The sequence below is a fragment of the Papio anubis genome, chromosome 4 (assembly GCF_008728515.1).
Source record: "Papio anubis isolate 15944 chromosome 4, Panubis1.0, whole genome shotgun sequence".
Lineage (NCBI taxonomy): Eukaryota > Metazoa > Chordata > Mammalia > Primates > Cercopithecidae > Papio > Papio anubis.
In genome coordinates, this window is record NC_044979.1 from 173,106,467 (window position 1) to 173,122,797 (window position 16,331).

The 16,331-nt window shown below is 39.9% G+C and overlaps 1 protein-coding gene across 1 annotated transcript in view; it reads right to left on the bottom strand.

Moving 5' to 3' along the window:
- Positions 1-1,218: 1,218 nt before the first annotated feature.
- KCNJ6 (potassium inwardly rectifying channel subfamily J member 6) overlaps positions 1,219-16,331 on the bottom strand; it is a 310,318-nt gene continuing 295,205 nt past the window's right edge. The window contains exon 4 of the mRNA XM_003895497.5: positions 1,219-7,905. Within this exon, the coding sequence (XP_003895546.1) occupies positions 7,580-7,905 (326 nt within the window). The 3' untranslated portion in view covers positions 1,219-7,579. The remainder of the gene's footprint in view (positions 7,906-16,331) is intronic.

The following is a 16,331-nucleotide window of genomic DNA, read 5'->3' on the forward strand; positions in this document are numbered from 1 at the left end:
GCTGCCATTGGCCTGATGACTGAATCTGTGCCCACAGCATTGTGATACCAAAAAGTGAGACTTTCTAGAGAAAAGAGAATTAGATATGTCACGAAAAAGAAAAGCACTGAGCTCATCACCATGAGAAAATCAGAACTTTCGGGGATTTCCTTACCCTGACTCCATTTACACTTTAGTGTTATTTTTGGACTTTCACATGGGAGGGCACCCCTGCACTTAGCAGATGCTAAAGGTCTTAATTCAGTCATCATCTCTGACCAGGGAGGTGCTCTGTGGGGTCAAGGGTGCGGGGCAAGTTAAGCTTGAAAGATACACGGTCCCCCGAAAGATACTTCTAGGGAGTCATTGTCCAGGTAGGCAAGAGCCAGACCCTGCAGGGAGAAGCTCCCCCAGAGAGACCTCAGTGGGTGGGCATGGCTGAGGCTTTTGTTCTGCCAAGTCTGAGCTACAGCAGGGTATTCCTCATACGCATGCCCACAGTCAGCAATGCTGAGAGATGATGCCAGGGCGATGCCTGTGATGGCCGGATCTGAGGACAGTGCTCCTTCCCCTTCTCTAAGAAGACTGGCTGAAGACCCAGAGGTTTGCGTAATGCTCGGTTGACTGAAACTCAGCTCTCCGCACTCTGGTTGATCCAGTTCTACTAGTTGTGTTTAGTGATAAGACCCAAGACTGACATACTTCATAAGGCATTCAGTCTGGACTAGGCTCTTTGTAGCCAAAAGTCTGCTCCTAGGCTCCTGGAAGACCTTGCCCTTTTGCTTGAATGTTTTGTGATTTCTATCAGAATTTTAGAAACGATGATGATTACATGTTTATTTCACTAGTGCTTGTTGGTAGCAGATATTTACATTGCCTGAGAAAAACAGCCCTTCGTATTCTTATAAAGATTGGCTTAATTGATATCACAGTATTGATGATCGGTGTTAATGCAGTGGGCACTGAGCCTTAATCTTGAAATGGGCAATTACACAAAGTCGGTAGGAACATTTCATTCTCTGAAATCAAGATCTGTTTACTATGTGGCCACAATTCTCCGGCCAACCACAGTGCGTGTTAGGATTCGCGTCTAGGGCGTATAGTGTCTAAAAATAACTCTATAAATACCATTTTCATCAGTGATAAATCTAATCTCCATCACTTAATCATGTTGACCGCCCCAATGAAATATTTTTGTGTGCCTTAAAAGTATGTTGCCTTCCTTTTCCTGGGACTCTCTTATTGAATTAGGTGGATACATGAAGCTTTCTTTTACCAAGGCAATGAGGCCAAGTAAAAGTTTGACTCCTTTTACATTTATTTAAGTTTTATGGTGTTGAACTTTGAGATTTGTTTCCTCCCACTTAGTTGTTATGCTCTTCCATGCAGTTGAAGGGTCACAAGCTTTTTGCATGGTCTATATCGTAGATACCATTACCTACTTAGTTTCAGACGCAGGATCAAATCCATCATTTATCTGTCCACAATACAATAACATCACAATGATTTGTTACATTGTCACATTTTTTTCTTTCTCATCTGATTTCCAGGAAAGCACTCATAAGAGAACTTGATATGTTTTTCTATAGAACTAAAAAGATAAGGAACCTAGCTTGGCTGACTGCATCTGGCATTAGAAATGCTTCCTTAGAAGACAAGGGAGTTCAGCTTAGTGACACTAAATAATGTCATTTAATATTGACTTATCTAAAAATCCCAAGGTCTGGACTTTTTCCATTCATAATGTCTGTAATTACCAATCTTTGTCTTTGCTTCAGACTCAGAAAGCGCAAGAAATCCAACAAGCCTTTACTACACTTCCGTGTCTCCCTGAGCTCTTTTCAAAGGACCTTTTGGTTTTCCATGAGAAGCATTTAGTTCTTTAATTGCATGTTAAACTTCTAGCTTAGTGGCTAGAGAGAGCCAGAACTAGCGCAATTAAACACGAGCGGTAGTTCCAGGTTCACGTTCATCACCTTGATCAGTTGTAAATTGTAGGCTAGAGAAAACTAGCAAGAAAACAGAGGGAGACATCTGGGCCACCTATTTAGCTCTCCTCCAAGAGAGCCTAAGAGAGAAGTCATGTGGAGGAGCGAGGCGGGTTTGATGTGCAGCAACCACTGCAGGTCTGGGCTGCTTTGCTGAGCAGAGACTGGCAGCCTGAGCTACGTACATCATCCAACGCCTGTGGGTGCCACTGAAGCAATATTTCTGTTGCAGGGCTGAGAATGCCCATTTCTCTGTAGCTGATTAAGGAGTAATTTTACTGTGTCTACTTTCTGAGTTGACCACTAGATCCTGGCTGGCTGTTGACTCTGTTTGCCACTCTGGAGGAATGGCTATGAAAAGGAAGGATTCTTCCTTTGAGACCCTAACTGAATGACTGGCCTCTCTAAGTCTCGTGAAGCAGTTGTCCCTCTCACAAAAAAAAAAAAAAAAAAAAAAAAGGTTATGTTATTTTGACCAGACTTATGAGTGACTTCAATAGATTTACACTAGAAAAAAAGTCATTCTTCTACATTGCCTAGGAATCTCTTAAGGGTACAGTACAATATTTCATAGTACTTAGTAGTACTACTATTAATAGTACTATTACTAGTACTTAATAGTACCAATAGTACTTAACAGTACAGTACAGGGGTCAGCAAACTTTTTTTTATACAGGGCCAGATAGTAAATATTTCAATCTTTGCCGGCCACATGGTCTCTGTTGTAATTACTCAGCTCTGCTAGTGCATGTGGAAGCAGCCATAGGCAATACACAGACAAATGGCTGTGGCTGTGTTCCAATAAAACTTTATTTGTGGACATTGAAATTTGAATTTAGGATGATTTTCACATGTCACAAAATATTCTTCTTTTCTTTTATTCCCCCAGTTATTAAAACATGTAAAAATCACTTTTAGCTCACAAGTGGTCCAATAACAGGCAGCAGACCAGATTTTTTTTTTTTTTTTTTTTTTTTTTTTTAGCAGATTTGGTTTGCCAAAATTTTTTGTAGTAAAAATAGCCCACAGCTTAGGACCTTGTGACCTGGATTTGAGACAAGGAGCTATGATTCACTGGCCTTGTAAACTTGGCCAATTTGCCCAAACCCTAGTTTTCCCTCTATAAAATGTAAATTATAATACTCAGCCTCTCATGGTGAATCAGAATGAAATAAGATAATTTGTACAAGTGCTCTTAATGCTCTCAAACACCATACCATGTTGGGTAAAATATCATTTTGTTATTATTATACATTCTGTGCTTTATCAAAATATCTTAGCAGCCTTCTGACAGAATTTTGACTTCTAGATGACACTCTGCATCTAAAGCACTCAAGACATTGAAGGCAGAACTATTAGGAAGCGGTGTGCTTTACTCAATTTTAAATTAAAGGCTCACATTTTCTTAAATACAGGTTGGCCATAAAGTTTAGAAACAAGATAATGTTATTTTAGTGTATTGTAATGTAATATCAACGAATCATCTACTATGTATATGTTACCTACGTTTTTCAATGTTAGAGCCATCCATTGAGAGGGAATCTCCTGGAAGATAATGTTTACCATATATAGAGGACACTGAACTTTCAACTACCTTCCTTCCTGACATTTCTAAATCATACAGAGTATCACCCAAGTCAAGGAAAAAAAGACTGAAGAGTAGCCAGACTCTTAGCAAACTGTTTTGGAAATGATTTACTATGAGTAGTTTAACCATATTCTTTCAGCAAATCAAATGATTTCCCATTCTTCTGGTGAGTTCAGGTAGTTTTCTAATAGCTTTCTTATGCCTCCTTTTTCTGTCCACCAGTTCCCACCTTTGTAAGCAGTTTCTAAATATCCCAAAGACACTGGCCTAAATCTAAATAAAAAAGCAAAGGGGAAAAAAGTAAGAAACGTGGAATGTAAGAAAATGTGGCGATGGAAAGCATAAGAATGTTGCTCTGGAGAATTCAAAATTTAGACTATTAAATGAAGTCATGAATAGTTTTTAAATTAGAATGCAATGAAAAATAGACACTTCAGAGCCCTAGCTTGGTTAAACCTGCAAGAGAAAATTGTGCTTAAGAAATAGGTTGACATTTGCAGCTGGATTTCTGTTAGGGAACATAAGGTACTGAACTAAAACAGTAGAATTGGAACTGGAGAACCAGATAAAAGAACAAAGGGTGGGGATAGATGGAGGAAGGGAGTTGGGGAAGAAAGAGTTCTGCCTCATGGACATAGATAGGATATATGTTGGAACAACCAGGCTGGAAGGCCATGTTTGAAGGAACATTGAAGGAACAGAAAAGTTGACATTTGCTATGTTAATGCAAAAGAGTATAGCTTGCCCAGGGGACAGCTAAAACATAAATGATTTTATTGGTTCCAGAAAGTTGATTTATAAATGAATGGGTGCTTTTCCAGTTGGAGAGCACGTTGAGGTGGGCGGAGGTGAGAATCCGAGGAACTCAGCAGCCTTGTGGTGGGGGTCATGTTTGCAGCTGAACCTGCCCTTCCATCCAGGAGCACTTTGTTCTGTCAGATTGGGGTCAACTGTGGTGAACCATACCCTTAAATTCCAAATTCTTATCGGGCTCACGGATCCCACCATGCTTTATGGAAAAGCGACTGAAATGCATTAACCAAACAGACCAAAGGATCAAGTTGAGAGTGATCTTCACTGGTTATGGATACTGTTGTATTAAAAGAGACTTTTAAAAAATTCTCATTGCACTTGGTTTGCTAATGGAGTGACTGAGGGAATGAGGACTGGATATTGGAGAATAGAATGAGTGGAAATGGTGGGGTCAATTTTGTTGAACTGTCTTAATGGAAAACACCATTCGCTTACTACTTGCTGCTTAGAAAATCAGTCTCAATGAACTTTCAGTTCCAAATTTTAACGGTTGACACAAAATACACTGTTAAACTGTGTTAACAACTGTAGAAAAATAGACATGTTTGATAGGGACATTCTAGTAAAAGGTTCTTCAGGAGCATCCTCATTTAAAGATTCAGAGGCTCACATTACAAAAACGAGATTTGGTTCAAGTTCTGTCTCCAACTACATTGACAACAAAGACAGTGAGAAACAGGGAGAGACCTCACATCTGGGTGCCTGTCACAGACACAGAACTGACAGGTGCACGTGGCCAACGTGTTGTCAAGGCTCTTCGTTCAGTTGTGCTAAAGGGCAGGCAAGCAGGGATCAGGCCCTGAGCTGCTCTTCCAACCAGACACCAGGTTGTGCACTGTCCTTTAAACCTTAGCAATGGAATTAAAAAGGCCCAGTGAGTCTTCAAGAACTAAATTAGAAGACATTTTGCAGCCCCTACTCCATCTCGTTTCATACCTGCCATGGCCTGCCCTGCAACCCTGGCAAGGCTGCAGGGGAGCTCCCCAAGGCAAGAGTGCCCTTCGTTAGGCTGCCTCGAGGTCAGGCCATAGCTCCTCCTCGCAGCCTCAAGGGGTGTGTATCGAGCTTCTTCCTCCCGGACCACCACCTCCTTCTTAGAGTGTGTGAAATAAAGAAATGATTCAACAGAGATTCAATGCAAAAAAGGAAATGCTGCCAAACAGGAAAGGGCTATGGCCAACAGTTTTGTCTTCCTTAAAGTCAGTGCCAAGAGGCAGTTGTTCTGATCCAACGTCTCTGAGATGGGAGAAGAGAGGCCCCGAGGTTATATTTAGGAGCCACTTTCCTTATCCTGGGACTTCTTTTTTAGTAGACAGGGTCCCCAGACTACAGCAAAGGCCTGTGCAATCAGGTCAGGGAAGGCAAGGGAAACAAAGAGGGACAGCTAGTTTGATCTCTTTGACCTCCATGGTGCAGAGCCTCAAACTGAGCACAGCTGTAGGAGCTGAAAATAAACTTGGATCCATTCAATGAATATTTATGATGGGCAACTGTGTTAAAGAACAAACAGCTTATAAATGCAAAATTAATGTGAAAGATCTGTTACAGTGCAAAATCTCCACCTGCCCCAGAGGTTTGAGCTAAGATTTATTTTCTTATGTTTTTCATTTTAAAATTCAGATTTCCAGTACAAATACCCTCCCTTCCTTCCTTCCTTCCTTCCTTCCTTCCTTCCTTCCTTCCTTTTTGCAGATTAAAGTGAATTAAGGCTGGAGTTTTTTGTTTGTTTTCTTTTGATTGAGAGACACTTTGGATTTGATTTCTAACCTGTGGCGTACTCTGGAGACATTTCTTAGACAATCATCAAGATTGTTGATCTAATCTTTGAATACTGAACTCTGGTCATTTCAAAATAATAAAAGAATAAAAATAAAAGATCACAATGCAAGAAATGCTGATGGATAAGCCCCAGGGACAGGCGAGATGTCATTCTCAGAACGCCAGATAGAGTCAAAGCGTGAGAGGTCGATGATTATAATGCGTGTCACTCACTACATGCCTTCATGAATTTCATGGCTTTAGACCCAAACCATCTTCTGCTAACTTACCATGTCTCATTGTAACAGTCTGTAGAGAAACTACAGCTGGAGAATCAATGGTTTTGCAGAAAAGTTTCCTAAATTATTGTACTACAAAGGGCAAGAGCTCATGTGAAAAGTAAAAACATACCTTTGGTGACATGCTAGAGAATATCTCCTTCCTGGTATTCCCCCTCCTCCAGGCCAGTTAGTGAGGCCCTTGTTATCTTTTAAAAAAAGACATCTGTTTTGTAACATTTCACAGTATATCAGCATATTGGTGGTGGGTTTTGTCATCTACCAGATCTCTCAATTTCCCCCAGACCTATGGCTTATTAGATTCAATGAAGGGATCAGCATGGGAACAGTGAGGTACCCTAACGGCTGCCAGTCTGAGACACAAACAAAGGCCGTGCACTGAAGGGCCAGCCGTCAACGGGATCAAAATAACCTGGAAAACACAGACATCAAAACAGAAACGCCTACTGCATGTTAGGAATCTTTCTTTCTTTTTTTTTTTTTTTTTGCTTCTTATTTCTAAAGTTATATATCTAAACCTACATTAATGATACATCTATGTACAGTATTTAGAAGTTCTGTTCTATGGTACTTTTGTACATGCTGGGTTTTATTACTAACTACAAAAAGAAAATAATTACATAAGGCATATATATGTACAGTGGTTTGTCTTCAGCTCACCTGGGCCCTATAACTGCCACGCCCACACGGGGGCAAGCACCTCACCCTGTAGTAGATGAAAAGAATTGGGATCTATAAAACTGAGGGCTCCACTCTGTGTCTCACTGAATGAATAAATAGGCACCGGAAACCTTGCTTGTCATATCCCAGGTAAAATCTTTGACACACCTTTTTGAGTGATCTGGTATTATACAACACATGCAGGTAAGTAACTGAACTCTCCAGGAGCTGGACGTGTAGCATTTTGGGAGGAGACCAGGCTTGGGCCACAAACGAGAGCACTTTGCACCTTCATCAAATCCACGTCTACCTTGTCAATCTAAACAACTGAGAGAGGGCAGGTAGATATTTTACACCTTGAAGATTTGTTTTCTGGTCATGTAAAAATTAAATATAAAGAAAGAACAAAGCAAGAGAGACAAAAAAGAAAGAGAATGAGAGACAAGGGAAGATTGTGTCAGGGGGAGAAGAGAAGGGGTTGCCCAGCTAGGGCACTAAACTTTGGATTCATTCTCCAGGTTTGCCACATCACCATTTCTTTCTGTTTGCTCTTCAAGGTTCTTTTCTTCCTCTTCAGTCTCCAGTTCTGCATGTTGGTTGAGTTTGCTGGATACAGACCAACTCAGGGGCAGCTCTGCCCTGCTGGCTAACTCGGCCAGCTCTTTGGCACTAAGGGATGGGGTGCTGGTCTCATAGGTCTCATGGAAGCTGTTGTAGTCAACTTCGTAGAACCCATCCTCCAGGGTCAGGACAGGCGTGAACCGGTAACCCCACAGGATCTCACTGGTGATGTAGGAGCTTCGAGCTTGGCATGTCATCCCTGCAGAGAGAAGAATGGAGGCTTTAGCATATGTGAGTGTGGGCTTTCCATGGCCAAGGAGTCACAGAGAGCCGGGAGGAGTACTGCATGCAGCTGTTGAGACTGACCTGCATACAGTGCCACAACTTAGTAGGTGTCATTCACGTTGTAGACACATGCTAATGTGCCATGGAGATTCCAGGCCTCTTAGGGGAGTCCTGGGGAACAATGAGAGAGTCCTGGCTCACATCAAGCCACATTTGCCTGCACGGTCATGCACACACAAAGGAAATCAAGTGTGCAAATGCACACAAGTGTTTGCTTGCGTGTGGCTATATCTGGTCCACTCTTTGCTCTGGGAGAACCCTGAAGCCATGACTCTGGCCTCCTACTACTCTTGGAGACTTAGCCTGGGTTCTAATGGTATTTGAGCTCTTTAGCCACAGACTTAGAATGAAATTTCATATACAGAACTACACTTAGGCTGCTTTTAAGCTAGAGGCCACAGATCAGTGTTACCCTCCCACCTGCCATTAATACACAGGCCATGACTGTGGCCCCCAGATGCAGTTGGAAGGGTTACCCACCTGAATTTGCACTTTCCTTAGGCCCAGTGGTCATAGTTACTCAGATTATGCAATCATAACTACTTTAAAAGCTTTTCCTCCTTCTTTTTTTTTTTGAGATGGAGTCTTGCTCTGTTGCCCAGGCTGGAATGCAGTGGTTCCGATCTCGGCTGACTGCAAACTCCGCCTTCTGGGTCTAAGCAATTCTCCTGCCTCAGACTTCTGAGCAGCTGGGACTACAGGTGCACACCGCCATGCCTGGCTAATTTTTTTTTTTTTTTTTGTATTTTAGTAGAGACAGAGTTTCATCATGTTGCCCAGGCTGTTCGCGAACTCCTGAGCTCAGGCAATCCACTTGCCTCGGCCTCCCAAAGTGTTGGGATTACAGGTGTGAGCCACTGCTCCTGGCCACTTTTCCCTTTTCTTAAACATGAGAAGCCTTTCTGTAATTTGCACAAAAGCACCACGTGAGCTACCAGCAGCCCTGGAGTCAGGAAGTAGCTTTCTTTTAAATATGAAATGGCAGAATGAGGAAAATTCCAGCCAACTCGTTAGAAAATAAAAATAGGCAACAAGTGTGGCATAAGATATGAGAAATGACACTTGTGTGTGTGTGTTTTTTTTTCCGAGGCCAAAGAATTCTTTTATAAAAATTCTCAGGAAATGGAAATATTCATTCAGTCATTAATCCAGGGCTGACTTCTCCATTAGGCAAAAAGGCATGGTGTCTACAGCTCATGATACTTTTAGAGGCCCATGAAAATGTTTTAACTTTTTTAAAATCAGAAAATATAAACTTTTAGATGGAAAAATTGTTAACGTATTCATCTTTACACCAACACAGTTGTAAAATACAATTTAACACATTTTCTTAATGGGGCAAGGGACTTACAAAGGCAAAATCACCAGGGACTCATGAATGTCATACTGTGGCCCTGTGTCCATTCATTCAGGAGAGCAGCCAGCCAGCTAGTTGGTATGTCATCTGTCAGGACCACCAATAAGTATTGCGCAGCTGCTTTGTGCTGAATGCAGGTGGATTAGGGAGAAGAGGATACCTGTGAATGTTTACACAGAAGGGTCCAGAGCTACACAACATTCCTGCAGCACTACATTTGCTCCTTGTGTCTAGAAGAAGAAACTGGGGTGCCAGGGACCTATGTGATTGACTTAACGATAGCTGTCGGGCCTGAGCCAGCACCAGCCCTCATCCCAGCTCTGTGCTCTTCCTCTTAATCTTAAAACCGAAATGTGACCCTTCTTCAATATTTCCTTGGATGACCCACAGAAGCCCCCTCTTTATGCCTCTAAAACAAATATTGCAGGGCTTTTAGGTATTAGAAAAATAGGTCAACACTGATTTGATTTTACTTCTCAAACAATGTTTCTCTTCTGAATTGTTTTCTTTATCTGTGCTTGGGAGTGGTGGGGTGAAGACAGGTGATGGCAGGGATATGTGGGCTCAGAATGAGGAACAAACAGGAAGTCAAGAGGAGAAGGTTATCCAATAACTCTCTTTCCACCAAGAAAGTACATATTTATGGTAAAGTGGCTAGAAAATAGGGCTGTGATAACAGTTGGGGAAAACAGCAAGCTAATCAAAGAACAAAAATATATTTTTGGGAAAGATGTTCATAGGGAGCTTTGGAAAACTCTGACATATTCCTGAGAAACTAGAAGGCCACATGCATGTGTAGGGCTGTGCACATGCCCAAGAAAACCAGAGAAGGCCCTGAGCTCTCCCTTCTGGTTGACACTGAGGCTCTGTGCAAGTAGGAGGTGAAGGTTAATGCAGAGTTGTAAAGTGCCTGACTGAATGCTGAAGGCACGTCCCACCATGTACATAGAGACCCTTGACAAAGACTGGGAGATTTTTGGTTACTGGCTTTTAAGAGAACCTGTCTAATTATTAGCTGATCACTAAATTAACTGAGCAGAGACTTTAGTGGCCATATACACAAAAAGTACAGACCTTACAAAATTAGCTCAGGAAAGTGACTAAAAAACAAATAGCAATGGCAACAAAAAACTCTGAAAAGGAGGGAAAATCTCATTTTCAGGATTACTACATTATATTATTTAAAATGCCTGTTTTCAACAAAAAACTATGACACATGCAAAGAAATAAGAAAGCATGTCCCATACACAGGAAGGGAAGCAGTCAATAGAAACTGTCCTTGAAGATGTCTAGGCATTGGATTCACTAGAGAAAGACTTTAAATCAGCTATTTTAAATATGTTCAAAGAACTAAAAGAAGCCATGTCTAAAGAGCTAAAGGAAATTAGGGAAACATTGTTTCCCCAAATAAAGAATATCAATAATAAAAATAAGTTACATGTAAAATCCAAACATAAATTCTGAAGTAAAAAGTACAATAAATGAAAGAAAAGAACTACTACAGGAACTTCGCAGATTTGAGCTGGCAGAAGAGAGGATCAGGGAGCCTGAAGATAGGTCAGTTGAGATGATCGAGGTATAGAAATTAAGAAGAATGGAGAAAAATGAACAGTGCCTCAGAGACCTGTGGGACACCAGCAAGCATACCAACATACGCATTACAGGAGCCCCAGAAAGAGAGTATTAAGAGAAAATACCAGGAGTAATCTACACATCTAAGAAGCTTATCAAACCACAAGTAAGATGAACCCAAAGAGATTCACACTGAGACTCATCATGATCAAACAGTTGAAACACAATGATGAAGGTGGAATCTTGAAGGCAGCAAAAGATAAACAACTCATTACATGCAAGTGATTTTCAATGACATTAACAACTTATTTCTCATTAGAAACCATGGAGGCCAGAAGGCAGTGAGAAGACATTATTCAAAGCACTGAAAGAAAAAGACTGTCAACTGAGATTCTCTATCTGCAAAATTATCCTTCACAAATGAAGGAGAAATGAAGCCATTCCATGAACAAAAGTGGAGAGACTTTGTTGCTAGCAGACATGTACTCCAAGAAATAATAAAGGGAGTCCTTCAGACTAAAATAAAAAGACACTAGATAGTAACTCGGATGAGAACAGGTGTGTTCAGGGTGGTATGGCCATAGACTAGACCGTAACTCAAATCCACATGAAGAAATAAAGAACATTGGAAAAGGTAACTACATAGGTAAATATAAATGTTTTTCTCCAGCATAATTTTATGGTTATTCCATTTTATGGCAATTATACTATGCCATTATATGAATATGTCATAGTTTTATTTAATCAATAAAACAAAATGATCCAAAATATGTGGTGGGTCTATTTGTTGGGGGAAATATTAATAATACTGACTTGGTTTGTGGAGGTTGTCTTAAGTGTACTATTATGGGCTGAATTGTGCACCCCCACCCCCACATTCATATGTTAAAGTCCTACTCTCCAGCATTTCAGCATGTGACATGTTTGAGATGGAATCTTTAAAGAGTTAATTAAGTTAAAATAAGGTCATACTGGTGGGCACAATATAATTGATGTCCTTATAAGAAGAGGAAATTAGGACATAGACACACACAGAGGAAAGATCATGTGAAGACACAGGGAGGGGATGACCATCTACAAGCCAAGGAGAGAGGTCTCAGAAGAAACCAGCCCTGTTCACACTTTGTTCTCAGACGTCTATCATCCAGCATTGTGAGAAAATAAATTTCTGATGTGTAAGCTACTCAGTCTGTGGTACTTTGTTATGGCAGCAAACTCGGTACACTTACTGAGTTCCACAGGGAGAGGAAAATACCTTTCCACAGTGCCATTTGAAAAGGAGTATTTAATTTGTGTAATAAGTAAGATTTAAGTAAATGCTCATGAATGCTTTTCCAATTTTTGTTCATCATTTTCGTATCAGAACTCATTTAAAAAAGGATAAAAAAGAATATTAATGTTTGCCTATCAGTAAACATTAAAAAGTATTTCTAGGGTAAATTGATAATTTTCTTCAGAAAAATTCCTGTCTTACATATTGACCTAGGTCCCAGTCCAGTCTTTAAAAGTGTGATGTTTTACTGAATTTGGAAAAGTAACAAAATAAAACCAACAGAGTTAGCCTCATAAGAAAGGCAGAACTGCCAAGATGACATCTGTGTGTATGCATGTGGTGTTTCTGTTCCATATCAGCGAGATCATCAGAAAGTCTCCCTGAGCTAGGTTATTTTGTGAGTATAGTACTTTCTGGAAGAAGCAATGTTTCATTCGATGAGGAGCAAAAGGTGGAAAACCTGATCTTGATCTCCTCTGAGCATGCAGTCATAGGTGTCTGTTTTTGTTTTCTTTTCTTTTTTTCTTTTTTTTTGAGACAGAGGCTTGCTCTGTTGCCCAGGCTGGAGTGCAGTGGCGAGATCTTGACTCACTGCAAGCTCCGCCTCCCAGGTTCATGCCATTCTCCTGCCTCAGCCTCCCGAGTAGCTGGGACTACAGGCGCTGCCACCACGCCCAGCTAATTTTTTTTGTATTTTTAGTAGAAACGGGGTTTCATCATGTTAGCCAGGATAGTCTCCATCTCCTGACCTCGTGATACACCCGCCTCCGCCTCCCAAAGTGCTGGGATTACAGACGTGAGCCACTGCAGCCGGCCAGGTGTCTGTTTTTCTTACTGAATTGTGAATGCCTTGAGGATCTATTTGTCTTGTTTATTTCCATATTCCTTACCATTTGCACAGTGCTTCAATATTGGAGGTTCCCAATAAGTACTTGCTAAGTGAAAAGAGTGGACTTGGGGAACTAAACAGAAACAGCTTAATATTGTTCATTAGCCATGTCTGAATGTATTATTAAATAAAAAGATAGCTTGCGAGTCATTAGAAAAGAAAGTGGGAGATTTCTGCTTCTACTATCATGTCAGTCTGTGTATGAAGAACCCTTAGCTAAGATATAACACAATGCTGGAAAATTACAAAATGTCTTACCTTTTGTTTTATGTATTTATTTGCTTGACAAACAAAAATTTTACATATTGATGGTGTACAACATGATATTTTGATATATGTGTATGTTGTGAAAAGGCTAAGTCAAGCTAATTAACATATCCATTATCTCAAACACTTATTTTATTTTTTTGTTGTGAGAACATTTAAAATCTACTCTTAGCAATTTTTGGGCATATAATACATTGTTGTTAATGGTAGTTGCCATTTGCGTTTCTATTTTTGTGAAAGTGCTTGTCCTCTCCTTTATCTTGAATGCCCTTCCCATAGTAAAATGCTGCTCATCCCTCAAGAGCTAACTAATGTGTGATCTCCTTTCCAAAGCACATTGTTGCCAACCAGTCTCTTGCTGGAACTATTGAGTTCCAGGTCACCATAACACTTCAGTGACCTATCACAGCACTTATCAGAGTATTTTACAACAGTCATATATGTCTGTTTTCCTTGCTGAATTGTGAATGCCCTGAGGATCTATTTGTCTTATTTCCATATTCCTTAGCATTTAGCACCGTGCTTCAGCATTGGAGGTTCCCAGCAAGTACTTACGGTTAAGTAAAAAGAGTAGACTTAGAGAACTATATAGAAACAGCTTAATATTGTTCATTGGCCATGTCTGAAATGTATTATTAATATTAAATAAAAAGATGGCTTGTGAGTCATTAGAAAAGAAAGGGGAGATTACTGCTTCCAGCATCATGTCTGTCTGCATATGAAGGACCCTCAGCTAAAAGATAACACAACGCTGGAAAAGTACAAAATTCATAATTTGAATTAAACCTGAGTTCAGTGAAAAGCAAGAGATGGGCCTTCTGAGGCTGGTGAAGAGGGAGTAAACGCACCTATTCCTTCCCACCAATTATAGTTGAGGCCTCCGGACAATGTACTGCATGAAACCACCTGAAGACTCTAAAAAGTTCACAATAGCAGGATGATTGGAGAAGGGAGTCAAAACTTGAGGAATGAATCGTTTGGGGATACATTTTTCTGCCTTCCTCTTTTATCTTCTGGCTTTAACCTGAGAGAGGCCCAGTGTAGAACTGGGGCCCCAATGCAGAACAAGTCCCGGCAAGAAAATCTCGGAGAGAAACCCTGCCTTTCTAACCGGAGGACCAGGAAAAGGTGCTGCTGTGGGTCAGAGACGGGAGTGGGAATCCCCATTAATTGAGTGTGAGGACTTCTCCCCCAGCCGTGAGTGCAGTCTTCGTACTCAGCTGCTCTGCAGTGCGGCGGTGACATAGGCGCCAAAACTCTGAGAGAGCGCCTGTCTTTTTGGACCAAGTATTGGGAAAGGGGAATTCCAGGGATTAGAGTGTGTGGCTGCATTTTCCTCTTTCCTCTCACTGCTTTACCCTAAGAGTGGCCCCGATTGTGTAAAACCATGCAACAACCCAGGTGGCTCAAATGCTGAGCAAGTCTTGGCTTTAGAGAAAGAAGTATGCGGGGGCCGACCGAGGGGAGGGGTGGGTCTCATAGAGGACAGAACTGGAGGAGGATTTCCAGATTCTGTGTATGAATTGATATAATCCTGAGCTTTGCATGCACAGGACAGAAAACAATAAGAAAAGATGAACTTAAAAATTACCACGTTTTGGAATATATGACCACACTTCTAAATGTCAAAGAAGAAACCATAATGGAAATTTGATAATACTTAGGACTGAGTGATTTTGAAATTCTAAATATCAAAATTAAAGGTCATATAGAAAGTAAGAAAAATTTATATACCTAAATGCACATATTAGAAAACAAGGAAGTCTGAACATTAATGTTTAGAATATTCAACTTAAGACATTAGTAAATAAACAACAGAATTAATTCATGGGAAATAGGCAACAAAGATCACTGTGTAATTAATAAAATATAAAACAAATCAACCACAGTGAGGATCAGTAAAGGCAAAAGTTGTGTTTTTGAAAAGTCTAGTAAAATAGACAAATCTCTGATCAGACTGGCCAAGTAAAAGGTATAGAAGGCAAAAATAAATGGCATTGGGAACTCAAAGGTATATATAACTATAGAAATGGCAGAGACTGAAAACACAAAAGGAGATTATAATAACTTAAAAATAAAGATGAAATGGACAATTTTCTAAATCATGTAAATTACCAATACTTATTTAAGTACAAATAAAAAGCAGAGATACCTTATAACCCATTATGAAATTGAGCCAGTGATTAAAAACTTGCCATAAAGAAATTACAAAGCCCAGACAATCTTAAAGATGAGTTCAATGAAATATTCTAGGAAGAAATCATGATAATTTTACATATACTGTCCCAGGAAATAGAAGAATAATTTCCTAACTCATTCTAGAAGCCAAATAATCTTGACAATAAAGTCATAAATATAGTACAAGAAAGAGGAAAAAAAAGGAGAACACAAGCCCATATTATTCACTTGTGTAGCTACAAGAATCCTAGAAGAAATATTAGCAAACCAAATCCAGCAGTTTAGAAAAAAAGATACACCATGACCAAGTTGGGCTTATTCCAAGGAATGCAAGGGTGGTTTAACCTTAGAATACTGATCATATAATTTATCATGTTAAAAGATTGAAAGATCATTATACTATGTGCATAGAATTCATTTGATAAAATTCAAAAACCACTTATCATGAAACTTCTTAATAAACTTTGAATATGAGACCAACTGTATCTACCAAAAATCTAAACAATCATTATTTTTGATGATGATGATGATCAAAAGTTAGGATCATTTAAAGTCAGGACCAGTGATTTTAAATACAGATGCAGTAAATGCTTGCTATCACCTTTTCTATTCAGTACTGTACCAAAGGACTTTGCTGGTATAAATAAGATAAAACAAAGAAATAAAATAATTTGATTCAGAAATAAATAAAACTTTCATTATTTGCAGATAATATAACTGTGTACATAGAAAATTCACAAGAGTAGTACAACTATTAAGATTACTAAGAATGTTTAGCAAGGTGACTAGAATTAAAAATCTGTG